Source organism: Pelophylax lessonae, assembly GCF_965119305.1.
Source record: "Pelophylax lessonae genome assembly, chromosome: 9".
NCBI classification, from domain to species: domain Eukaryota; kingdom Metazoa; phylum Chordata; class Amphibia; order Anura; family Ranidae; genus Pelophylax; species Pelophylax lessonae.
This window is the reverse complement of record NC_138776.1, coordinates 183,905,530-183,933,014: the sequence shown is the minus strand read 5'-3', so window position 1 is coordinate 183,933,014 and position 27,485 is coordinate 183,905,530. Positions and strand designations below refer to the sequence as shown.

Below are 27,485 nucleotides of genomic sequence, written 5' to 3'. Positions count from 1 at the left end.
TTGCTTTGTATAGGGCCTGTTCACACCAATATGCTGTTTTGATGTGCAGAAGGATAAAATGATGCAGCATACATTGTATTGCAATGCAGCAGTTTCAACACACAGCAACAAGTTGTAACACACTGCCACGCATTGAAGGAGTGTAGTTTTATGAAGCAAAAAAAGAAAAACTGTAAGTTTAACATAAAACATTGTAATGCGTGACCCCACTGGTGTGAACGAGCCCTAAGACATCTCTAAGATCTCACACTGCATATATACAGCTATATACCTCAGTATCTAGGTACACTCAAATACCAGAAGGTGCACTGGCATTTTTCAGAATAAACTCCAGACGAACTGTGGATTTTTCAGGATATTGTTAAGGCATAGACACTTCTAGATACTCCCTATAACATAGAACATGTTCACTTTTTTAATTCAGGTCCACTTTAACATTTACGGGTTATCAGTACATAATGTCACTTAAATATACCTGTCTAAGCGCTTCCATCTCCTCGCTGGCAACTCTCTTCTCACTGGATGTATTTTTTTGCCTTCCCTGTGCTAGCTCAAGTTCAGTTTGCATCTTATCCATTTCTTTAATGACTTGGTCCCGCTCGCTCATAATTAGACGATACTCGTTGAACACAGAGTCTCTCTCCTCTTTGTATTTCTCCGCATCTTTGGCTGCCTTGAGTTGCATGGTTTTAAACCGTGTAGCCTCTGCTTGCAGCCTCTCCACGTCTCTCTGCAGCTCCTTGTTCTGTAAAGTTGCTTTATTCAGTTCCTGCTGGATGGAGTCGTACCTGCAGAAATAATGACCAAAGTGATAAATCAGTGCTGGACTACATTGTAGACATGTAGAAGACTATGTGTAAAGAGCATTATTATGTTCACAGCATTTTGTTGAAACTTCCACTATACTCTTGTATTGGTTTTAATGTAATTTTCCCAAAAAACAATTGTTACATAGTTGCGGACTTTGCACCTAGAAAATCCCATTCCAAAAACTTGTGTTGATTTTCTTCATTGAGCTATCAAACTTAAAATTAGACAAGTCTAAAATATCCTTCATACTAACCCTGTTGCTATAGCTATATATACAAAACATTTGGAAACATTAGTGTTTATACCAGCTGACCCCTACCTTCTGATTGAAGATGTGTACTGGTGTTGGAGGTGCATTGTACTGTCTCTCTGCTTTAGCAGACCCTCTAGCTGTTTCTGCAGGCTTCTCTTCTCTTCCTCGTTCTGCTCCAAACGCCCTAAATCCAAATTATGGCTGGACACCTTCTCATTGTACTGTTTACGTAAAGTGTCATAGTCTTTCTTCACAATTTCAAGCTTGTCCAAAGCAGTGTCATACAGCTTGGTAATGAGTTCAGAGGAGCCGTTCTGTTTAACCACCTAGAGCAGAAAACGGAGGCCAAGACAAATACTTAAAAACTGATCTGAAATCCATTTGAGAATTACCATTTATAAAAGTACTTTACCCTTCACTTCCTGTCTTGGAAATACAACAGAAAACTAGAGAGAATCAAATACAGGGTGAGGCTCTGCACAGAGATAGCAATAAAAAATATTGACAGGAGTTCCAGTACTTTCCTACTCTATTCAAAACTTAAAGCGGTATTAAACCAAAAGGCAAATGTTTGTTATATTGCAAATATAGTGGCTGCATTCATCTTTTTTTAGGCTTTCTGTCCTTTGTTTTCACCTGGTTATCCAGCCAGTAAGTCTGTTTTTCAACAGAACAAACTCTCCTGCAAGTGTAGCAGTTAGTGTTGAGACAAACCATTTACCACTGACAGGATTGCCTAGAATGATCAGCTGTTTTTTAATCATGTAAGACCTTTATTTCAAAATAAAAATAAAAAAAAACGTAACTGCAGTGTGTGCTGGAGTTTGGCTTCAGTCCCCCTCTCCCCAGATTGACAATGCTGTTGTCCAAAGGTGCCCCTGTACTCCTTCATCCAGAGTGGGGGGCACTCTAATACAGGAGGTGTGTTACTGGCCAGATCACCAGGTGAAAACATATGGGAAAAAGAAGGCTGAAAAAAAAAAAAAAAAAAAAAAACACGAATGCAGCCATGACATCTAATGATTTGTAAGCTGCAATATAATTACATTTTGAGTTTAACCACTACAGCTCCGGAAGGTTTATCCCCCTTCATGACCAGGCCATTTTTTGCAATACGGCACTGTGTTACTTTAATCTATAAATTGTGCGGTCGTGCAAAGCTTTCTCCTTTTTTCCCCACAAATTGAGCTTTATTTTGGTGGTATTTGATCGGCTCTGTGGTTTTTATTTTTTGCGCTATAACTAAAAAAAAAAAAAAAATATATATATATATATATATATATATATATATATATATATATATATATATATATATATATACATACATACATACATACATACATACACACACACACACACACACACACACACACACACACACACACACACACACACACACACACACACACACACACTTTCTGCTATAAAACATACCTAATAAAAAAAAAAATGTAAAAAATCTAAATTTCACCAATTTAGGCCCAATATGTATTCTGCTACAAATTTTTGATAAAAAAAATCCCAATAAGCCGATATTGATTAGTTTGCGCAAAAGTTGTAATGTCTACAAACTATGGGATATTTTTATTGTTTTGTTTTTTTTTTCTTTTTACTCATAATGGCGAAAATCAACGACTTATAGCGGGACTGCGACATTGCGGCAGACAAATTGCTTACTAAGTGATACTTTTTTGGGGATCAGTGACACCAACATGGTGATTAGTGCTAAAAAATATGCACTGTCACTGTACTGACACTGGCAGGGAAAGGGTTAACATCAGGGGCGATCAAAGAGTTAAATGTGTTCCTATCGGAGTGACCTACAAGCTTTTTGGCAGGGCATGGACACTTCCATCCCACTGTCTGTAACATAGGATGCCTTTAAAGCCATTTCTAGGGGAAGCTTCCAGACCATTGTTGGGAGGATTAAGTTGGACGTTGAGTTGGCAGCGGCAGAACTTAAGGCTTCCTCCTTGGAGGAGATTTAAATCCAAATGCAGGATTTGGGGGGTCTACCATTCCCTGCAGGCGGCCTTACATGATGATCTTCTTCTCTGCACTGAAGCCACTAAGATGACTCTCCTCCATCAGATGCAGCAAACTTTTTGAGCATGGGGAGAAGACGGGTTCCCCTCTTGGCCTGGTTGTCCAGGCAACAATTTGCTTCTGTGTACATTCCCCTTGCTCCTAATAGAGAGAGTCCCACAGATCCTGCGCAGATTAATGCCTGCTTTGCGACATACTACCAGGATCTCTACTCGTGTAGGGCAGCTTGCACGGAAGACGAGGTGACTGACTATCTCTAGAGAACAAACGCTTTGCCTTGTTTGACCTCTACTTACAGGGAAAAGCTAGATGGCCCCATAACTAGAGGGGGTTAAAAAACTGTTGTTAAATCTCTTCAATAGCAGGGAAGACCCCGGGTTTGGATGGCTTCCCGGCGGAGTTCTATGAGGTGTACAGAAATTAACTCCTAATTCTTAATAGAGTGCTGGGGGTTGCACTGAGGGGCGTGTTTTGCCTTAACCCCACGAGAGAAGCGGTGGCGGTGGTTCTTCCTAAGCCCTGCCTGGATCTTTGTTCCTCATATAGGTCCATCTCATTACTCAATGTAGATGCCAAAATCCTTGCTAAGTTCCTGGCCCTACGCCTAAATCAGGTCATTATGGCTTTGGTTCATCCAGATCAGACCAGGTTCATGCAGGGCAAGGGAACTGACAATGTTCACAGGTTGCCTACCCATATGGCTAGAGCAGATGAACATAGCCCAGTGGTGGTGGTTTCCTTCGTTCCATTCCACGGAATCAAAAGCCTTTTCAGCATCTATCTCTGGGCTTTGGGATTGGTCCCAAATTTATATTATGGATTTGTATGTTATACTTGGCCCCCTTGGCCAGGATTCGCACGAATATAAATTTTTCCCCTCCCTTTCAACTCGGCAGAGGGACCAGACAGGGATGTCCTTCATCTCCTGGCCTGTTCGCCCTGGCGATGGACCCTATGGCAGGTCTCATTAGGGCTTTCCGATTTGTTTAAGGGACTTGGCGTTGTGGCGATAGAGGAAAAGATATCCTTGTATGCGGATGATGTGCTCCTCCATCCCCAGGACTTCGGTTCCTCCTTGTCCGCTGCACTCTCCATTATAAAGGTCTTTGTCTCCTACTCAGGTATTAGGATTATTTGGGGCAAATCCCTTCTTTTCCCACTTCATCTGGCCCACCCTAAGCCTCTGCATGGGACTCCACTTTGCTGGGTCACTGAATTTAAATACGTGGGTTTTAAGATAGGCGGGGAACTGTTCACCTATTCTCCCAGCAATGTATGATCTGGCGTTCTCTCCTCCTTACTTCGGTGGGAGCGGTTATTTGTTCAAGATGGTGTACCTACATACATTTCTGTATATTTTCCTGCCACTGGCCTACCCCCCTATAAAAATAGTTTTTACTAAGATGAATAGTGTACTTACCGATTTGGTATGGGCAGAAAGGACTCCTCAAGTGGCCCTGTCAACGTTACAGCTGCCTATTGGGATGGGGGGCTGTCCCTACTAAATATTTAGATCTCCTACTAGGCGGCTGTGCTTGGGACAGTCAGATGGTGGGTCTCACGACCGAGAGATAACTCTGCCGTGACTTTAGAGGCAGCGATTGAGGGCTCATACTTCATGCTAAGCAGCTTGGTTTTTCGGGGTCCTAAAGCTAATCTGGAGATCACCACGTTGATGAGAAACTGTCCTCATTTGGAATAGGGCCCAAACTAAGTACCGTGCCCTGGAGTCCTTCTCTCCACATCTTCCCCTATGGGGTAATCCCTCTCTCCCTGAATTGCATAGTATTCTGGATCCTAGTGTATAACCTACAAGATGAGTGGTGGGTCTGAACCACATAGTGGTAGAATGTCACCTGTGTATGTTTCCTGAGCTTAAAGAAGATTTTCAATTATCTAACTAGATGCTCTTTAGGCATCTACAAATTCGACATGCATTTATTCAACAGTTCACATCCCGGCTTACCCTAGAATCGGACCAAGTTAAGAGGTTGTTAACCCCACTCCTCTCTCTATTTGTACCTCTCGCAGGCCTTCACCACTAACACAGACTGGATATATCAGAAATGGCTGGGTGATATCTCAGACTTGGAGGTGGTCGAGTGGGAAGACTGCTTAGCCTCACATGCAACTACTATGATTTCATCCATTGACAGGTTGATTCATAACCCTCAGCGCCTTACAACCATCTATTCTTCTGTCTCTTCGACTTTCCTTCATTGTCAGGCTCTCGAGGCATCCTTTTTTCAATTTGGTCTGGATATGCTGCCAATTTCAAGTGTTTTGGAACTAGGTTTTCCCGGACATCAATTCTGCTAGCGGTTTGACTCTCGGTTTGGACGCAAAAACCTTGTTATTAAACATTTTTGTTGATCCCCATATGACTAGATATGTTAAGCTCTTTGTTGGCTATGTTTCCTTCTATGCACATAGAGAGATACTCTTGTGTTGGAAGTCTGCACAGCCCCCCCCCCCCCCCCCCATAGACTGAATTCTGGCATACTACCCTGAACAGAGCCTTGCCTTTGTACTTGAATTGTAAGTGCTCCAGGAAATTTGAAAAAATATGGTCTGCCTGGCTAGACTCCAGGGGTGAAGATATTGACCATCAGCTACAGCTTTGAGCTGATAAGAGGTGTAGCGGTTATACTGGGCTTCCCTCTGCAGACAATTGCTGGGTGAGGATTCTGTCTATTCACCCTCCCTCCCTGCCCTTACCCCTTTTTCCCTCCCTTTCCCACAAACCCCCCTCCTCTCACCAATGGTCTGTCTATGTTGACCTGTAGGAGTCCTGGACCTTGGTGTTTCGTTGTGTTTCGCTAAGATTTTGGTTTCAAAAGCAAAATTTTATTGTGTATGTGACTTTGCATGTCTCCTTTGACTTTTCTATTAGATGGGCATCTTAAAGACCACAACATACAGAGGTATACAATGCACGGTTAGCAAACACACACCATGAGTTGAACTGGATGGACTGGTGTCTTTTTTCAACCTCACTAACTATGAAGGTTAGGCAACAACCATGAAAAAGAACTTTGCCACCAAGCCCAACAAGGACCAACAGACCCAACTTTAGAAAACCAGAAAGTCGCTGCAAGAATCCTCTGGTTAAAAGCTGCATTTACAAAGGATTTATGACCACCTAGTAGACATTTTAAAAAAGGTATGAACAGAGGACCAGGTGGCAGACTTACAAAGGGTTAAGCCTTTACAAGGTTTCCTGCTGGAATGCTCAGGAAACCACCACCGACCTGGTGAAGAACAAATGTGCTGCAGGAGTTTTGACCTTTATAGCGTAAGCCCTATGACTTGTTTATTATTCATCTAGCAATGGTAGACTATGAAGCAGGATATCTATTGTGAGGTCCTGAGGGTAAGATGAATAAGGAGTTAATCTTCCTGAAAGAAGCTGTTGCTTGGGAGGTAGATTCTCATTGGCTCTGACTATATCCAGGCAGTGAAGAGCAATTTCTTTTGGGTGTTCTGGAGAAGGGTACAAAGATGAAAGAAATAGATCTTCACTGAGGTGGAAAATTAAAACCAACTTAGGAAGAAAAGATAGTCTTGGGCTTAAGACCATCTTGCTTTGTATAGAATGACCCCTTAGGAGGCAGACCACAATCTCAGAGACATACCTGACAAACATGATAGCAAAAAAGAGGGCCACTTTGCAAGAAAAAGCATCTAAGGTAAATTGCCTGATGGGTGCAAAGGGGTAGGTTCTACATGGCAGAAAGAACCAGATTAAGGCCCCAAAGAAGCACAGAATACTGTAAGAGGACCTGATCTGGGATACACATAAAAATAAAAGGTTTTGACAAAGAACAGAGGTTTTTGGAAATGGACAACGTGCTTTCAACGTGCTTAAAGCCAATTTCATGACCTGATAGTGCCTCACATTCTGGCCTTTCTACAGAATAATCTCTTGGACCTGTGTTCACACCAGGAAATTAAGAAGTTCCAAGTACAATAGTAGATCTTAAAGTGTGTTTTCTTGCTTTCAGCAAAGTAGGAACAAAAGACCCCTCTGTAGAAAAGCCTGGGCTTCAACAGCCATGCTGCTGAAGCCAGTGAATAAAAAGGAGGATGGAATATAGAGCCCTGAGGTAGCCGGTCTGGCCTGTTGGGGAAAGGCCAGGGGCTGTCTCCTAGTAATCTGAGTAGATCGGTTTCCCAGGTTCTTTCGGGTCAGTTTGGTGTGATAGGAATCACAGGTTTCCCCACTTGCGCTATTTTATGGAGCAGGAAAGATAGAATTTACACTGAAGGAAAGGTATAGGTTAGCATGAACTAAGACCAGGGGATTTTCAAGGCATCCAATTCCAGTGATAGAAGGATCCTTGGTCCTGGCTACAAAAAGAGGTTGTTTGTTCTTTAATCTGAAAGCCATGATATCCACATATGGGGTCCCCATCTCAAACATCAGATTGAAGGAGTCAGGGTGGACAGCCTATTTAGCTTGGTCTAGGCACTGACAGCTGAGGTAATCCGCCTTCCAGTTGTCCCATCCACTTCTGGGATTGCAGGCAGCAGAGTTCGCTGGACAGTGTGTCTCCACCCATGAGATGATCTAGCTTACTTCCTGCAACCCTGCAGGGCACCTGGTATCCGCTTGGTGGTTGATGTAAGCCACAGCCATGGCATTGTTTGACTGCACCCTGTGTTTAGTGTTTTAGAACAATCCTTTCTGCTCTGAACTCAAGGATAATAGGGAGCTTGGCTTCCACTGATGATAATGTTCCCTGAACTGTGAAGGACTGGAGCACTCCTATCTTGCCTTGCAGACTGGCATCTGTTATCAGTTTCCTATGATAAAAAGGAAAAACTTCCCCCTTGCCAAGGCTCGGCTGAGATTCAGCAGGCTAGGGAATTCCTTGCTTGGCTGGACAAGAGCATAGTTGAGAGAAGGAGCATATTTGTTGTACACCAACAAAATGTAGTGTTGTAAAGGTCTCAAATTAAATTGGGTGAACTGAACAGCCTCAAAAGGAGACTACCATAAGACCTAGAACTGGAGAATATCAGAGGGATGTCTCTTTGAATTCAAGCCGCGAGTGTGAGCTCCGAGAAACATCAGTTCCTTCTCTTGAAGAAATACCTTTGCTTAGGATGTGTGCAGGATCAGACCTAATTATTCCAAGTAAAGAGAACATTGGAGAGCAGATTTTAGGAAGCTGATCACTCAATTATAAGCCTGAAGTATCTAAACTGCCCTGTGGAGGTTCACAGATAGCTTCAGAATTACAGAAGTCATTCAGAAGAAGGTTGTCCAGGTTACCTGTGCCTTGGATGCCCTGAGTTCTTACAGGGGCATGAAGAGGTGCAAAGGCCTTTGTAAATACTCTGGGAACAAAGGATAGGCCGAATGGCAGTGTGATGAACTGGATGTGATTGTCTTCTACTACATAGCATTGAAAGCACAGAGGTGGTGGAAAAATGGGAATATGCAGATAGACATATTGGATATCTACAGATGCCAGGAATTCCCCTGGTCTCGGAGAGACAATAACTGACTTTAGCTGATTTAATGCATAATTTTGGAATTTGAAGGCATTTTTTATGGATTTTATGTCCAAGTTAGGACGAATACCCCAGTTGGGCTTTGTCTGTCTAATAGGGGTACTGGAACAATCACTTCTAGGAACAAAAGGTGGCTCAGGGCATTCTGCAGATCTGACTGTCCTTCGACAGATTTTGGTTGATTTGAAAGAAGGCATAGTGAAGGGGTAGAGTTTTAAACTTTGATTCTGTACCCCTTTGAAACCACGGATTGACCCCACAGCTCTGGGATGTATATGACCCAAAGAGGAGAAAACTCGAACAGATGTGTACTTTTAGGGGTGAGGGCACCCCTTCATTGGGAAGAGAACTTTGGAAAAGACTTGCTGGGCTTTGTGAACCAAGTCTTATGCCGAAAAGAAAGAGCTGAACTTAGGTTTTAAGTGTAAGCCTTGGAAGAGCACTGAGGTGCTCTGTGTTTTGAAAAGGAAGAGGTAGAGGGCTCCTGAGGAGGGAGGTTTGTAATTCTCTGTTGTGAAAGAACCTTTTCTTTGGTGAGGCACTTCATCAAAAATGTCACTAGAGGAATGTCCTCCTTTGAAGGACATTTGTGTGAGGTGTCTTTTTCAGCCCCCTTTAGCTGACCAGACCAAGCCACAAGATTCTGCACATGTGAATGGAGATTAGAGCCATTCTAGAAACTTGTGTCGTTACATGTTCTAGGGAATCCACACACCAAAAGTAGTGTAGAAGGCATTAGCTCAATTAAAGCACACTCCAGGAATAGGGTATTGTGTTCGTTGTTCATTGCCCTAGTCCAGTTAGCAGCACTCTGACAGAAAGAAATAGCAGCAATAGCTGGTTGCAGAGCTGGGCCTGGTGTAAGGAGACCCTTTAAGGAGCATCTCTAACTTCTTATCTGCATAATCTTTGAATGAAGGACGATCCTCATTGATTTACAGTGAGATGTTTAAGACTTAGAAAGCAGAATCTACTACTGGGAACGGAACACTTTTTTGAGAATTATTTTTCACTGGGTAAAGCTCGACAATGATTTGTGTTCAAGTGAAAAAATCTTTTAGACATAAATTGCCCACTCTATTTGTTCATGAATAAGGAATGTCTTTAAAAGATTTAGCAGGTCTCTATATCTAAAGAAGCACGGTGAGAGGAAGGAGAGCCAAGCATTACAATGCCAAACCTTTTGATCACAACAAAAGTGAGCATATCCACATTGACAAGCATACTGTGTGAAGCAGCAACATCAGGTGTATAGGAGCCTGGGGGTGAGAAGTCTTCCACATCCTCCACTAACACTGCCTCCGGCTTCTATTCTTTCCCTTCCGTTTGCCTCTTTTAGGCCAGACATATCAGAATTCTACTTGGGTAGAGACAATGAAGCTGAAGGAGGAGCCTGACATTTTGGAGTTTTGGATAGCTATGCCTGTTTCAAAACTGTTCTTGGTAGTCTGAGGAATTGTGGCATAGCTGCAGAAAAATGTTCCGCTTTTTACGGGCCTAAAACAGAATTAGAACCAGGTGCAGAGACCAGTGTTAAAATCGGGTTCTGCTCCAGTGCAAGGGAGGCAGAGGGAAAATTCACCACAGTTTTTGTCAAGGCTCCCTTTGGCCTGTTTTCCGTCACAGCTATGGGAAAGGGTATTCCCATGTACGGTCCTCATAGAGAAGGGTGAGGAATATACAGTAAGCATATCTAAGGATTACGCAGCAACCCAAGTGCAGATTGTTCTGTAGTGAAGTGTGCGTGATAAAAAGTCTGCCAATGTCCAAACAACAGAAAGAACCAATACTGTAACACATTCTCAACCAAATAAACTTTACAATAGATGTAGAATAAGCCAGAATTAGAGAAGTCAATATTTGCTTTATTCTGCATATGACATTATGAACACTATATTTCGAAAACACTAAGATTATAAAAGTCCAGCATAATGTATCAAATAGGGATGGGGGGACAGATTATATGAAAAATACAAGTAGTCAACACAGCTGCTATCCTCAAGGACACTATCATTTTTCTTTGAGGTGTGTACATGTGTTTATAAAGATTTCTTTGTTTAAAGCGAAGTGCCAACCTTCCTCCTCCACTGCCACATTTGGCACTTTTTTTTGGGGGGTTAGCAGGTATAACTGTCAAAATCCGGTACCCGCTTCCATTTCAGGGCAAATTGCCGCACAAAGTTCGCAGAAATCTAGGACCATTCAGAAAGCGCAGCACGACTCACACAAGCACAGATGTGAAGCCAAAAGGGTTCACCTTCCGTTTCCCTTAGTAAAGATGCCAGCGCCTGCACCCAAAGCAGATTGACAAATCGACTAGGGGTGCCGACATTGCGGAATATCTGGACAGGTAAAGCTGGATACACACTAAACAACTTTTGTTGGTAGATTTCCTTTAGATTTACCTTCAACTATGTAGTGCAAGGGCCTGCCTCATTGCATACAAATTGAAAGTGTTTAGGTCTGACCTCATATTATATGGTTTTGGAAAATCTAAAGGAAAAAATCTAAAGAAAATTGTATAGTGTGTATCCAGCTTAAGTTTCCTTATATTAAGTTAGCAGCTACAGTATTTTTTTTTTTTTTTTAAGGCTGGAACTCTGCTTTAATACAGTAGTAGTAGTGGAACTTTTTGGATTATGTGCACAAAAAAAAAAAAAAAAGTTCTTTGCAGTAAGACATTTGAGCAGCCTCACACAATATTTCCACTGTTATAGCAAAAAAAAAAAAAAAAACTATCACCTAAATGGCAGCTTTGATAATAGAAAGTTGAATGAGGTGCCTGCAATTGAGGTGCAGTTAGTATATAGACTTGTACTCACATGCATTAGTGAATACACTCATCTCCTGCATATTTTAGGTGAATTGAGCAAGTGCCATGCTTACACCCGACCCCATACAGCCTGAAATCTTATAAATGCTGAGATAATATGGAAAATCAGACTGCATATTTTGACCTAAATGTGTCAAGAACCCCTTAAAAATGCAAAATAAATAAATAAATCCCTGAGGGTTCAGACAATACATACAAAAAAAAATGCATACCAAACAACCCTTGTGTTATTCCCCCATGGACTGTAATGCTACACAATCAAAGAAGAAACAGTATACCAGTTGCTGTTGTCTCCGCACTTCTGAGATCTCCTTTTGATCAGCTTCGTGCATCCTCTTGAGGTCTTGACAGGACTGTTGCAGATGATTGTACTCACGCTGTAACTGAGCATGTTTCCGACGTAGACTCTCACTATCTTCTTGAAGCTGTGTCTGGTCGCTCAACACACGGCTGTGAAGAGTGCTACATGTGAAATACAAGAATATTCCTCAGTCATGACCCCAAAACTATGACATTTTACCAGTTCTATATACTCAACAATCATTTTCGAGGATCCCAGATTAAGAAATTCCATTTGTTTTTCAGAGAGACTCTAAAGAGCTGCAAATATTGACTGGGTTGGCAGGAATATCACACAGATACTTTACCAGGAGCCCCGGAAGAGAGGGATCAGGGCTGCTCTGCGCAAAACTATTCCAAGGTAAGTATAACATAAAGAAGGAGAAGGGGATCCTTAGATCCTTTGCAATCACTTTAATCCTAAATAAATGGTCTTAAAGAAAACATGCACAAAACCTTTGTTAAAACTGACCAGTTGGACCTTTGGGCTAATAGTATGTTTATTATGGTCCACACAAAAACTGGATTCTTACAATGCAGCTGAATAGTAATCATGCTAATGTGAAAGCTCGCTAGAAGACGACTACATAATATTACGTACTTCATTTGGGTACAGCTTTGGGACGTCCCTACTGATATGCATCAGAGACAACTGCGTCCGTCAATGAACGATAGAGAAAACTGGATCTTTGACTTACCGTAAAATCCTTTTCTCTTAAGTTAATTGACGGACGCAGTACCCACCCCTCTATTTTGAGTTGGGTTGGCGTTACTTCTCGGACACTGCTTTAATACAAAACTGACATTCTACGCAGGAAGAGAGATGGTGTACCCTCCGGGACTGCCCATAGGCATAGCCAGAACTTATTTTCTGCCTAGTATCCTACTCCTGTAGGGGGCAGTATAACCCTACTGATATGCATCTCTCAATGAATGATAGAGAAAACAAGGTTTTTTTTTTCTTCCAAATCTTAATGCAGGGAATGCATTAAGGTAAAAAAAAAAAAAACCTTAAAGCTGAACCGGGCAGGTTTTTTTATTTTTTTCCCTATGAAACCAAAGGCTTTTGCTAGTTCAGATCCCTCCTAAAACCGCCTCGATCATCGACAAGGCGGGGACCGGCGTACCTGGCTTGCAAGGAACCACGTTTTTAGTGTCTGAAGAGAGTAGAGGCAGGCCACCTGTGCACAGATGGCCTGCCCCTACCCTCTTTAGTCACTAAAAACGCGGTTCCTAGCAAGCCAGGAACACCGAGCCCTGCCTTGTGCATGATTGAGCACAGGTGGAATTCAGCACAGGTGCCCTGCCTGTACCTTCTTTAGGCACGAAAAACGTGGTTCCTTGCAAGCCAGGTACACCGGCCCCGCCCTGTGGATGGTCAAGACGGCCTAGGAGGGATCTGACCTAACAAAGGTCTTTGGTTTCAATACTATTTCCCACCTGTTAGAGGTAATTATTCCTTGTAAATCCATATGGATATTCTTTGTAGATTGTGCAATATTGTGTAATCATAAAGCCTAATATATTTTTGTATCTAGACGATGCAGCCCCCTTAAAGTCGACTACGACCCATGTTGTTGAAACGCGGCGGGACATTTAGATCAGGGCATAAATACTTACTATATAGTTGATTGAGTAGATTTGCCTATTCTGTATGCCATTATATATGATGGGTCATGATTTGTAAACCAGAGCTCAGATTTTAAATCATTCTGGATTTTATTTTTTGTACAATAAAATCATTTTTTCTATATATTTGTTTGACAATTTGATAATCTATCTGCTGAAAAAAAAAAAACCTGGGGGGGGGGGGGGGGATCTTTTGCTCTCTTCTTGTAAATACATTTGGGGTATGCAGCTCTCTTATCTCCATGCGATTCTTCAAGTCTTTAATTTCTAAAAAAATGACATGTCATGCCACTCAATAGGATATCAGAGTAAACTAGTTAATTTAGGAGACGATACATAATTGAATTACTTGTAAACAAACTATATACAATTTTGCTGGTGCTGGGTTACATACAACATAACTGAAATAAACCCCTTGATGCCAACGTAACACATATGCAGCCCCACTGCACTGGGCTTTTTTCCGTGGGGCCGCATATTTGCGTATCTCCCTGCTGGGAATGCACCACACAGCACGCTCCTAGCATAGAGTCCGGGGTCTCACCAAGAGCACCGGGCCCCGTACTAAAGATTGGGACCCAGAACGCCAGATTCTGGGTCACCCGATCGCTGTGGTAGCCTCTGATTGATCAGTCACTGTGAAGCCCACCTCTGTGTTTTTCTCTCTGTGAATGGAGAAGAAAGATACATTGTATCTCTTTCTCTCCTTGCAGACAGAAAAAGCGTGTAAAAATAAAAAAATAAAAGCAAACAAAGAAAACATACCTAGATCAAGGTTTGATCCTAGGTCAGTGATAGGGTTAGAGCTTGGGTCAAATAAGGGTCAAGGTCGGGGTCAGCATATTTTGGGCAGGATTTATTATTTTTTTTTTTTTTTTTTAAATTAGCATCAGTGTGTTTTTTTTTTTTAGGTAGGACAAAAAAAAAAAAACCCACAAAATGCGCACTATTGATTCTGGGCTGTACTATAGGTACAAGCAACAAATAACATACACATATGTGGTATTGCTGCGATTGTCAGGAGCAGGAGAATTTATTTTGGGCTGTTCTTTGGTGGTAGGTTATGCTAGTAACCAGAAATACACAGCTACATTTATTAAGAAAAAAAAAAAAAAACTCAGGCCTTCATCACATTACAAAAGCAATAGGTAAAATTGGGTCACACTTTACTTTTTAAAGAACTAGATAAACATTTAAACATCAAATGTCTATATGTCTTGACCAACTTATCAAATAAATTAAATTTATCATATGCTTGATTTGAAATCATTCAGATTTGTTACAGGTTTAGTCTAAAATTAACCTGTGAGATCAGTCACAAAAGGGGTGAAAGCACAAGTTATCAGACATGCCTCTATGCCACACGGAGACCTAGCAGATCTACTATGCAAATGAGTAATAAAAATACAATGGTTAAAAAATATTAACCTAAAACAATTTTGGCTTTTAAATTTAGTAAGAATTTTGTATGTTTTGCTGTGTTTGTATCCGCATCGGCCACGGGCCCAAAAAACAAAACAAAACAAAAAAATAAAAAAAATTGGTAGCACCTTCTTTTGATTCTACTGCTTCTATGCTTTCAAAAAAAAAAAAATGTATGGTTTTAAGTGTCTTTCACAAACTGAAAGCTGAAAGGGAATAAAAAAAAAAAAAAAACTATTGAAAAATTGCAAACATGGTCTGGCCACCTGAGTTTAAAAGTGAAATGTAGGGCCTGACAACAAAATGGTTAAATAGCACACAAGTGTGCTTTCGGTTTAAATTTCAATACAGTAAGTATAGGATACTCAAAAAGCCAAGTATCCTACACGAAATAGGAAAACCTACTCACTGGTAAAAATCGGCTTCTTTTGCTGCTTCTTCACATTTTTTAAGTGCCTTTGAGTGCTGGCTTTGTAGCGCTTCAAGCTCAGTCATAGCTTTCATGCACTGAACCTTCAATCGCTCATAATCAGGTGACAGCTTAGGGCTCGGCCTATGAAGATAAACATATAACAGGGTTTAAAATTATTTGCCAACTCACATATTGGTTATCTATATTTATTAAACCTCATTTTCAGAACAGGTTGCTAAATAGGCCTAGGTTCACACAAACTGTGCTGGAAATGCAGCGATCCCTGCTCGTTTCCTGCACTGCTTGGTATTCACACTGTATTTTCGATCCCCTGCGGGTGTCAAATCAAAGTTAATGTAGCAGGTTTTCCAGGCATTGTGCCTGACGTGGGTCTGCCATTGTTACCCGTTACATCTCCAGCCCATGTGAGCTGCGACCCTGGGTGTGAGAACTGAGACATTGACAACTCCGGAATCTTTGTTTTGTTGTTTTATTGTAGAAAAGGGGGATGGGAGAAGGGAATGAGTGGGATACTCCTTTAGGCTTAACTAGATACAATTTGGGACTTTATCCAGAAAATGTCTATGAACACTGCATTGACGCCAGCCAACACTAGCCAGCGCTCACTGATGATTAGTACACACTATAACTTGACTGAAGTGCTGAATCCTCGACTCTTGGTCCAGAAGACTCAGGACTGTGAAGCAAAGAACTACTAATACTACTGCAATGCAAAGTCTCAGACCACTCTCTCCAGCCTGGCACTAGCTGGAAGTAGCTTGCTGTGAATTACTTTATAGCTGCAACTCTTAACTGGTACTCTGTACAATTCCCGGCCCAAACCGCAGACGCCCCCTTTACACTTTTAGCACTTCAGGGTCCACTGACTATGCACCCCCTCTATTACTGCAGGGTCCTCAACCTAGGTACCCCCTTTCAGCTAGCTGGCACTAGATCCCAGAACCTCCTCCGGAGTGGTCTCCTCTAACTCTTCAGGCAGACCCCCAGGGGCAATCCTCAGTACTCACGACCTGTGTAGGCTTTCCTGGGATTGGACCCCTCTCGCTCTCCGCTGGTTCTCAGCACACCGGATCCCTTCAGCTCAACTCAGCACTCTCTGGATTCTCAGGCGACACCCCCGAGACATCCACTTCCTCAGACAGGAGAGACAGCCGTTCTCTCCCTCCTGGGACTCTGCTCCCGCCAAAGACACTGCGCCATGCACTTCCCCCAAACTTATACCCACTCCTAGAATCCTTTGCAGCATAATCTGCCTTCTGGGGTAGTTACAAGCTTGGATGTGTCCCCTGATTGGGCTTCCCACACTGCCCTATTAAAAAGCCTCCCACAGGAGCCAGTGGGGAGACTTCTCCCCTCAGCAGGCACATCTAGAAGCCCTGACACCCCAACCAAACAAATCACAGCCCTGCTGTTAGGCAGACAAGGCCCACTATACATTTACCTAGCACCTACCTGTAGGGTGCTACACCAACAACACACCAAGTGCATCGCAAACACAGTGCGGTTTGCCTGCACCGGATTGCATGGTACAACATGACTATGCGATTTGGTTAAGGTGCATGTGAATTGCAAGGGAATGGGATTCCAGTGTGATTCACATGCGGGTTATACTGTGAACCAGGTCTAAAACTGTACTGTATATCTGTATGCTTTCTGCAAGAAGAAAAAATACAACATTCTAAAAGTTGTTATATATGAAGCTAAAGCTGGACATAGATCAAAATTCGGCCGGTTCAGCAGGGACTGGCAGAATTTCAATCCATGTGTGGTTGTTCCCACTGGACAGAAGTCCCCCTACCAGAATACAGTGGGGGGCATTCCTCCATTTACCACCCTTGTGTGGATGAAGGAAACCGGTTTGATTTGTTTCATGCAGTCAGCGATCCATCTATGGCCAGCTAAATGTGTTTTTCTTACCTGCAGTCATCAAATGTTGAACCCGGTGAGGATAAAGCCAAGCGTTTGCGGAGCTCATCTCTTTCTCGCGTTACTTGTCTCAGCTGCGATAGTATGGTGTCTAACTTCTCAGTCATGTGACGACTGTCAGCAGCAGAGGGGGGTGGGGATGATGCTTTATTAGTCGTACCTTGAAAAACATGCAAAATGTATATTGTCCATTAAGTTTGCATCGAAAAGTGGGGCAAGCATACATTACATAACACCTGATTTCTGGGTTTAGGAGGTGAATCACACTCAGTACTTTATTAGGTGAAGCAATTGATTATGCAAGATAACCTATAGGCTTGAATAAACAAGGCCATTTCATGACAACTGGACCGAGGAGGAAGAGCTTCAAGAATACAAATCACTGATGTACAGGCATCAAGAAATATGATGAAGCACATCACTGATGAACAGCCATGTACTTATCACTGATGAAAAGACATCAGACTATGATTAATCAAATCCATTTTCCACATGTACTATAACGTTTCTACTGCAAGAGCTAAACCAAAAAAAGAAAAACCGTGGAGATTTTAATGCCTACACTGCTACATTTTTAGAATCTGCATCTACTTTATAACAGTTAAGAGTTAAGATAGGTTATGAGAAACGATTATGTTTATTAATACCATCGTAGAAGAGATCTAACATAGTAGTGGGTGCCTAAAAATATTTCAAAGGCTTTACATGCAGCCCTGAATACTTCTGACAACTTATTATCACTAAAGTACAGTATAACTAAAGGCACAACTTTTTCTTTAGTTTTGGATAGGGGGAGAGGGATTAGATCACCTGTCAGGTTTTCATTGCTGTCTGTTCTCCCATTACAGAGACTCACCCTCTCTATTTCTCCTATTTACCATTATCACCAAAAGTGAAAGTAAAAAGTAAAAGAAAATCCCAAATGTATTTAACTATAAACAGTAATAGCGGGGAACCCTTCCAATGCAGAAACTAGCTCTCCTAACCCTGGTGGTACTCTACTATACTTTGCAGCTTGCTATAGGGGCACTCTGGCAGGAGGAGCCAGAAGAGTTGGTGGGGGACCCCTTAAGAGGGAAATCAGGGCTGCACAGAGCAGGTGGGTAGAACATGTTTGTTATTTAAAGACTGTGTGCGGTGAAGATCAGCACCTAAACCCAGAAAAGGTGGAGGCTGATAGACTGGAGGTAATCGAAGGCATTACAGTAAACTTTTACCAGTATTGTGCATTATATTTAAAATGATTATATCCATAAAAAAAGAAAAAGTCTCCGCTTTTAGTACTACTATATCTCCCTTAGCCCCCTCCCCCTTTCCCCCTTCCATATCCGACTCCTAGTTAAAATGCATAAATATCCTACTTCTGGGTGTACATATATCACACACACACACACACACACACACACACATATACTATATATTACTTTCACTGTTTCATAGTGTAAATAATTCCTTATAGTACTATAAAGGGCTAATTTTAGTTTTTTTTAAAGCGGAGTTCCGGGCACAAAATCAATCTTTTTTTTTTGTGCCCGTCCGCTTGTTCTCCTTCACCTGAAACAGAATTGGATAGTTAAGTTTTTTTTTTTTTTTGTACTCACCTTGTAATTGTAGATCGAATATACTCACCTATTCTTCACTTCCTCCCTCTGCGCCGCGGCTCCGCCGTCACTTCCTGGCTTGCACTGATTCCTGGGAGCTGAACGTCATCGCTCCCAGGAATCAATGCGACGGCACCGGCCCCGCTCGTCACTTCCGGGGCGGCGCCGCACCGGAAATGACGAGAGGGGCCGGTGCCGTCGCATTCTGGGAGAAGAGGACGCGGAAGAGGATCGCGCCGGCTTCAGATGCCCACAAGAGAGATGGCAACGCTGTGGAAGAAATTTTATAAGCGAGTATTTCTTCTTGCAGGTAAGTGCGAACCGGGACAGATCAGAGGCTAGCCATTGTGGAATGTACTAGCCCTGACTGTCCCGGGGGTATGTTTACTGAAAAATGTTTTCTGTGCCCGGAACTCCGCTTTAACCTCATTATGACAGGTGATAAGAAAAAAAAAAACAACAGCATGCTTTTGTGGGTGTTTTTTGCAGAAATATACTACAGTTCATTTAGCATAGTTTTCTATAGGACACTTTCACATCTATGCTTTTTTCAGCCGCTGCATATTTGGAAAGGGTCAAGGACTCTTTTTCAATGCAAAACTGTGCTTTTTTACTTTTTTGGTTCAATAGACTTCAATGGAGAAGCTGCAGAAAAGTAGTGCGTTTTTTTGCTGCGATTTGCATTTTTAATCAGCCTAACAACAAATTGGCTAAAAGAAAGCATAAATAATGCAAATTGTATTATTGCGTGTATAAACACGCAAAACGCACAGCAGAAATGGATCAAAAACAAACTGCATAGGTGTGAACCGAGCCTTATGGTGGCCATACACGTATCGATTTTCGACGAGAATATTCATGCAAAATATCTTTGTACATTCGCTGAATGAATGAATGGAAAAAAATGTAATTTGAAAATTTCACTTTTTTTAACATTCAGTTTTAAAATGAATGTAATTTTTGAACAAAAACCACATACACTGTCTGAAAATTCCTTTGACTAAGAAGTTTTCTTTTCTGCTCCCTAACAATTAGAAAATCGAAGGAACGTTCGTAAAATGAAACTTTTTTTGAAGAAAGACATTGTTTTTGCATGGCCAGCATCATAAATAAGAGACAGCAGGCACAGGTAGATTTTATCAAGCCACCTTCCTATAACAAGAGAGTCTGTCATACATATTATATTACAGTTCTGTCTGAAAACACAGTCTTTCATTTTTTTTTTTTCTTGAAATAAAAAATTTGATCTCCGAGTCTAATGATGATATTTACCAGATTCCATCTCTAACAGTATATACAGTATATCTCTTTGGTCTTATTCTCAGAGTAGATTAGAGATTTTGCTCACAATACCTCGTACACACGATCAGATAATCGTACGAAAAAAGATTGATCGCACGATAATCTGATCGTTAGTACACAGCTTTCGACGGCCGATCACGACATTTCGTCCAACAAAATCCGAAGGGACGAACACAAAAACTTTTGTCGTACGATAGCCTAGCGAACGACAATCGTGTAATCAGTACAGAATGCGTCTGCTAAAAACCGATAGACAAAGACCACGCATGATCAGAAACACGAAAATAACCTGGAAAAAGCCCTTAGCGTTTTGCACCATCTGATACGTAGCTACGCAACCAGGAAGCTTTTCCAAAATCGTACAAAAAAAAAAAAGAATTCTATGTTTAGTACACACTGTTGAATTTGATACTAGTATCATGCAACAAAATGCGAAGATAAGTCCTCCGATTATCTGATCCTGTGTACGAGGCATAATCATATACTTGATTATTTATATTTACCACTGCATATAGATATTTAGGAATACATAACCTTTTTTTTTTAACTTTACACATTAACTAAATTATACACATTTTTTTAAAGGTTATTATCCGATTCATCGAAACAATCGGCCAACTAATGGATTATGAAAATAATCGTTAGTTGTAGCCCCAAAAACAACAAAATTCAATGCTGTAGGAGAGAACTGACACTATAAAAGGGTCAGCTAATAATATACTGTAGTTAAAGGGATTGTAAAGGCAGGTGTTTTTTTTTTTTATCCTAATGCATTCTATGTGCAACCTTCTGTGTGCAGCAGTCCCCCTCAGCCCCCCATAATACTTACCTGAGCACTTCTTTATCCAGCGATATTGCAGGAGTTTCTCAGCTGCCCAGGACTCTCCTCCTCACTGGTTAAGACAGCAGTGTGGTGTGATTGGCTCCTGCTGCTATCAAAGTCAATCAACCAATCAGGAGAGAGAGGGGGCACGGTCTGATTGCGGCTCAATGTTTAACTGGACACAGGGAGCTGCGACTCGGCTCGGATGCCCCCATAGCAAGCTGCTTTCTGTGGGTGCACTCAAAAGGAGGGAGGGGCCAGGAGCAGCGAAGAGGGACCAACTGCACAGAGCAGGTAAGTATCACATGTTCGTTATTAACCACTTCTGGACCAGAAGGTTTTCCCCCTTAATGGCCAGGCCATTTTTTGCAATTCGGCACTGCGTTACTTTTAACTGCGCGGCCGTGTGACACTGTACCCAAATAAAAATGATGTCCTTTTTTTCCCCACAAATAGAGCTTTCTTTTTGTGGTATTTGGAACATTCCCAATAAAAAAAAAATATTTAAAAACCTAATTTTTTTTATCATTTTAGGCCAATTTGTATTCTGCTACATATTTTTGGTAAAAAAAAATCCCAACAACTGTATATTGATTGGATTGCGCAGAAGTTATCGCATCTACAGACTAGGGGAAAGATTTATGTCATTTTTAATTATTCATTTTTTTTACTAGTAATGGTGGCGATCAGTGATTTTTAGCGGGACTGCAATATTGCGGCAGACAGACCGGACACCTGACATTTTTGACACTTTTGGGGGGACCAGTGACATTACTACAGTAATCAGTGCTAAAAATATGCACTGTTACTGTACTGACACTGGCAGGGAAGGGGTTAACACCAGGGGCGATCAAAGGGTTAAATATGTTCCTAGGAGGTCTTTTCTAACTGCGTGGGGGATGGACTTATGAAATAAACACAGGGACCTCCTAAATAGAAGACCACCTAAATAGGAGGAACACAGGAGCCCTGTGTTCATTGCTGACAGAACAGCTGTCTGCCCCGTTCTGCGGTCCCGCAGATCAGCTTCCCCCCTGGCAAATGGGTGCGTGCACGCTCCCGCAAAGCCATGTACAGGTACATCGTTTTGTGGGAGCCTGCCGCAGTAAATGTGCGGGGACTGGCCGGCAAGTGGTAAAAAAAAAAAAAAAAAAAAAGAAGACTTTACAACCACTTTAAGACATTCTCCTTGCCCCGATCCGGTAATGCAATGCCCAGGGTCTGAAAAATCTATCAGCAGCCCAGGTTTTGTCATAAGGTGGGCAATTTAACCGCTATGCCAATAAAGACTTCAGAAAGTTTGTCCTTGCACAGCCATTTTGGGAAGGAAAATCACTAATGCTAAAAAAAACATATGAACTGGCAGCGCATACACTCATCTATCTCCTACACCTATTCAATTGGCTATAGATCAGTGGCCTTCAAACTTCAGCCATTTGCTTGCCTCTATCTGGCCCTTAGGGCACTATTTCTCCAACTGATACAAGGCATGCTTCCTTTCACGGACACCAATGATGGGGTACTATTCCCCCTACTAATACCAATGATGAGACCTTGATTACTTCCACTGACACTGGGCATGTTCTACTCCCACTGGCCACAGTCTGGCCCTTTGTTTAGAAATTTTGGAAACCCTTGCAATAGACTGATCAAAATTTGGTGAGTTCAACAGTACTGTACATGGCCATACCCACTTGACAGAAGAATGTAATACATGTTTTATATTTTGATACAGTACCATTACGACCATATTTTCAACAGCTAAACGCCCCTGAAGAAGCCTTCGGCGAAACATGTTGGGCGATCCTTTGTGGACAACAGCCGGGTTATTCACCGGATAAGCCACCCTTACACAATATGTATATGGTCCTATAACACCTGTGAATCTACTCATGCGATGTATCCCAATTTCTGTCTCCTTTTTTGTCTTTTTTTTTCATTCATATGTGAAATTAATAAAGCTTTAATGATTTTATATATATATTTATATTTATATTTATATATATATATATATATATATATATATATATATATATATATCATTGAATTTTTGATTTCTACCTGGTACCCTTAAAAGTCCCATTTCTTGGTCCTTTAGCCCTCTCCAATCTTGCTATGGTGGGAGCTCTTAGCTCTCTGAGCAATAGTTTTTGAACAGTTAACATGGGGACGTTAGTACCTTTTTTGTAATTTTTTGCTATAAATTCTAATCCATATACAGACACACCTTAATCTATTTTCACTTGACAGAAGAAGTTGAATATTGGTTATTTTTGTAGATGAGGGAAAGTGTTCGTTTTTTTTTTTTTCCATTCAGCAAGCTGGCTGAGCAAAGAAAAAACTACCCGTCTATGGCCAGCATTAAGTTAGCAGTGCTAAAGATCCCATCCGTTCACTTTAACCTTTTTCACGGCCGCATTTAGCATTGTTTTGCATACAGCTGAGCATCACTGATGTCATTCCTGGCACTGATCAAGTTTTTTGGCTAAGCAAAATTTAGAAAGTAAAAAGAGGCTGTCAGACATATTCAGGGATGCTTGTGAAGCCTCATCTAAAGGTTCTTAGGTTATCCTCTTCAGTGTCAGATAGAGTACCTTCTACAGTATATAAAATCACAAACTAGAAGACTTCAGAAGAAAAATAAACTGTCCAGAGGCTCAAATGGACAAATTTAATAAGGCAAAGAACAGCGTGTCAAGTGTAGGAGCCCAAAGCAAGCAAATAGAGCTCATGCTTCACTTATCCAGATACAGTACATTGGTTGCTATGGGCTACTACATATCACTCCTCTTCTTTGCACAGCTTTACTCAATAAGCCTGCTTAAATCACTAAACTATGGAATTAAGTCAAAGCAAATGAACACTTTAGCATAAAGATATAAACTAGTCAGCCTCTGCTCATCTTCACACATTCATGAGCCATAACATGCCGATAGACACTGAATGCCTACTGAGGTTCTGCCGATAGTCACATCAAAGGGAGCTGAAAGTCGTATGAAGATCCCAAGCCACAGGATGGAGACTGCTGTCCCAGATCCACAAAGCTACTTATAAGAATAAATTATTCTTCATAGACATGTATAGACTTCTCTATTTTGTATGGATTTAGAGAACTCCTTTTGCTTCTTTCTGCTAGCCCTCCTATTTTCCACACACCACAACAACCGCTCTATAAATATCAGAACCAATTAACAGCTCTGAAACTACAGACATGGATATACTCATTTACACCTACAGACTGTATTCGCTTAGTTGTTCCAAGTGATGAATCACAGATAAAACCAAGACGATGTGCAACAAAATATATGAATATTAACAATCTGTTGTTTTTGCCAAGAACAAACTCAGTATCTGGATTCCCTGATGTTCCCTGCACACCCTACCTTCCCCCGTACTAAAATTCCTAAAGTAAAACACACCATACGGAGAAACACAAACATCCCCCTGTGGCAGAACGGTGAAGGAAACGGCCTTATACAATGGCAAGGACTCTCCCTTGTGTGTGAATTATTGTGAATGTTACCAAGGGGCAATAAAGGGTGGAGGGACCCAGTGTCACTGGTGATATATCAACATTTTTTTTTTCCTGGAAAAAAAAGATTTAAAATTATTATAGAAGGTTTTTTTTAAAATAGTAAACATGTTATACATACCTGATCTGTGCAATAGTATTTCACAGTGCAGCCCTGATCCTTCTCTTCTAGGGTCCCCTGCCAGTGCACTTTCTATGGGGGGCACTCATGCAGGCTCGATCCTGAGTTGGGGGTGTATGCATCTACTGATAAACAGTGTGGCTTAGCCCCGCCCCCTGCTCTCAGGATTTGATTGACAGCAGCAGGAGCCAATAGTTCCCGCTGCTGCCGAGCCTCTTGTGAGAAGAGGGGAGAGAAGAGCAGTGTTGCTGCAATTCATTAATATAAAAAAAAAAAATTTAAGTTTACAACCACTTTAACCACTTCTTACCCATCAAATGACGGCGGAGCGGTGTATCCATTGTTCTGGGACGCCGTCATGACTGCGCACCAGAACAGCCTCTCTTGCGCGCCCCGGGGGAGGCGAGGAAAGCCAATCAGCGGCTCCTCCTCACAGGGGAGACAAGGACATGTAATTAAGGCACTGACCATCAGTGCCTTGATTACAGAAAATCGAAATAAAGTGCCAGTGCCCACAATCAGTGCCCATCGTGCTGCCAGTCAGTGCCTTGATTACAGAAAATCGAAATAAAGTGCCAATCAGTGCCCACAGTGCTGCCAGCCAGTGCCCATCAATGCCTGCTCATCTGACCATCAGTGCCCTGATTACAGAAAATCAAAATAAAGTGCCAATTCGTGCGCACAATCAGTGCCCTTAGTGCCACCTCTCAGTGCAGCCTATCAGTGCTCATCCGTGCCACCTATCAGTGCGGTATATTAGTACCTCCTCATCAGTGCAGCCTTATCAGTGCCCATCAGGGCCGCCTCATCAGTGCACATCAGTGAAGGAGAAAAAAAAAAATGTATTTTCAAAATTTACTCTCAGAAAATAAAAACTTTTTTTTTTCCAAAATCTTCTGTCTTTTTTTCTTTTTTTTTGTAAGAACTAAAAAAAAAACCCAGCGGTGATTAAATACCACTGAAAGAAAGCTCTATTTGTGTAAAAAAATGATAAAAAAAATGTAATATGGGTACAGTGTAGCATGATCGCGCAATTGTCATTCAAAATGTGAGAGTGCTGAAAATTGGCCTGGGCAGGAAGGGGGTGAAAGGGCACTGTAGGCAAATGGTTAAAGTACATTGCAGAAAAAATCTGACAGCATTTGTTGGATTCAGCAAGTATTCAGCTAGATTAAAATACTACAAAAAAAACTCCAGTCTAAACAACATGTTTCTACAGTAGAGCGGTTTAGAATTTATTAACACTTTTGTGACCATTTCTGAAGATGGCAGGGTTACGAACATGAAAATCTCTTAGATAAGTACAGGAACACTGTGCCTTGACAGCAATACCAGCTGGGACATGCTAAGAATTTTACTCCGAGGTTTTCTTTTTTATTTTTTTAGATTACATTGTTATGTTAACGTCTTGGAGGGACAATTGTCTTTCACTAGAAGAAATTTGCTAAAAACTGGGACATTCTGCCCATAAGCCCCACTCAGAACTACTTTGTTAGCCATGCGACCTGCCACAGAATGCACTATGCTAGAAAGGGAGACCTGGTCTCTGCATCATGTAGAGATGTCAACCGGGGAGAACTGTTTATATGGGTATAAGAAGTGCCATATACTGTAGCAAAAACTGGGTGTGGCTAAATTGTGTGAGAGGTGTGGCCTAAAAGCGGCATTGTGTGACATTCACACATAAAAATCATACGAATACTGTAAAACAAAAGAAGTAGTACTGTGCAATGTTTATAGGTCAACATTGGTACCATTTTATTTTCAAATTTATTTTACACAAACATAGCAGCGTTGTCTTGCAAATGTTTTTTTTTTGCCTAGGGAGCTTCACAGGTAGGTCGTCTCTGGTGAAGGAGAGGAATCAAGGGAGTAGTGTACATCATGCAGGGCAACAGGGGTGAAAGATAGGGAAAATCCCTGAATTTTAGGCAAAAAGAGAGAAAGAGAGCAGCGCCTTCTAAGCGTGGCACATAATCACTTTATGTACAACAAAGTGGCAAATTACAAAGATAGAAGACAAAAGCGCTAATCAAGTAGAAGACGGTCTGATGAAGGAGCACGCATGCTCCGAACGCATGCAACGCCCACTGTCTTTTGCATCTGGTGCTGAGGTTACTTCTGCCTCCCGGACCAACCAAAAAGTGCTGGAAGCCACCAGCACTACCAAAGGCTTCATTTGGCATCCACCATAGTGGGATTAACGCAAAATGACTGGCACTTTGCAGCAGTGTTGACGTGATGAGCTCTTATCTTCTAGCTTTGTAAGTTGCCACTTTGTTGTCCATGAATAAAGTGAGTATATGCTACACTTGGATTCAGCTGCTCTCTCTCTTTTGCCCACATGCAGAGTATCTGCTAGGTCTTCCAGCAGCAGCCACTGAGTCAAGCATTTTTGCGCCACTGGATTTAGAGACTATTTTTATGTGCCTCCGGCCCCAACACTTGGACTGTGTTTTCCTTTTAGTTCACCAGATGACCACCCCTCTCCTGCCTTGATCTCCCTGAATATTAGGGTGCGTTGACATAGCTGCATCACATCACATGACACAAAGCAAGGTACTGCTACCTGACACTGAACACAGTATGGCAGATATCTCATCTGACAAGTAGGTATGAACGGTGAAGCTTTAATAATTAGCACTATGCCTGGCAAATGTGGGGCATCATGCTGAACACACTACAAGTAAGGATAACAGAGCCAGAGATTGTTGGGGGGACACTATATATATGGCTTTAATAGATGGATGGATCAAAAAGGTTGGGTCTTTAGAAGTTCTGATAGAGAGTGCAATCGTGGAGTGTTTTGAGAGACCTCTGACAGAAGGAGTTTATAGAAGAATGAAAGCGCATGAGAGAAGTACCCCTCGCCCTGGCATTCCCTCTAAAACAATT

General features: G+C 41.7%; 1 protein-coding gene across 6 annotated transcripts in view; it reads right to left on the bottom strand.

The window, feature by feature from the left end:
- The window catches only part of DLG5 (discs large MAGUK scaffold protein 5), a 235,608-nt gene that overhangs the window by 132,468 nt on the left and 75,655 nt on the right, over nucleotides 1–27,485 (bottom strand). For all 6 annotated transcript variants that reach the window (XM_082268205.1, XM_082268207.1, XM_082268208.1 and 3 more), the window contains 5 exons: nucleotides 17,203–17,371; nucleotides 15,262–15,405; nucleotides 11,741–11,924; nucleotides 1,130–1,389; nucleotides 476–788 (listed from right to left, as the gene is read on the bottom strand). In XM_082268205.1, coding sequence (XP_082124331.1) covers nucleotides 476–788; nucleotides 1,130–1,389; nucleotides 11,741–11,924; nucleotides 15,262–15,405; nucleotides 17,203–17,371 — 1,070 coding nt within the window. The remainder of the gene's footprint in view (nucleotides 1–475; nucleotides 789–1,129; nucleotides 1,390–11,740; nucleotides 11,925–15,261; nucleotides 15,406–17,202; nucleotides 17,372–27,485) is intronic.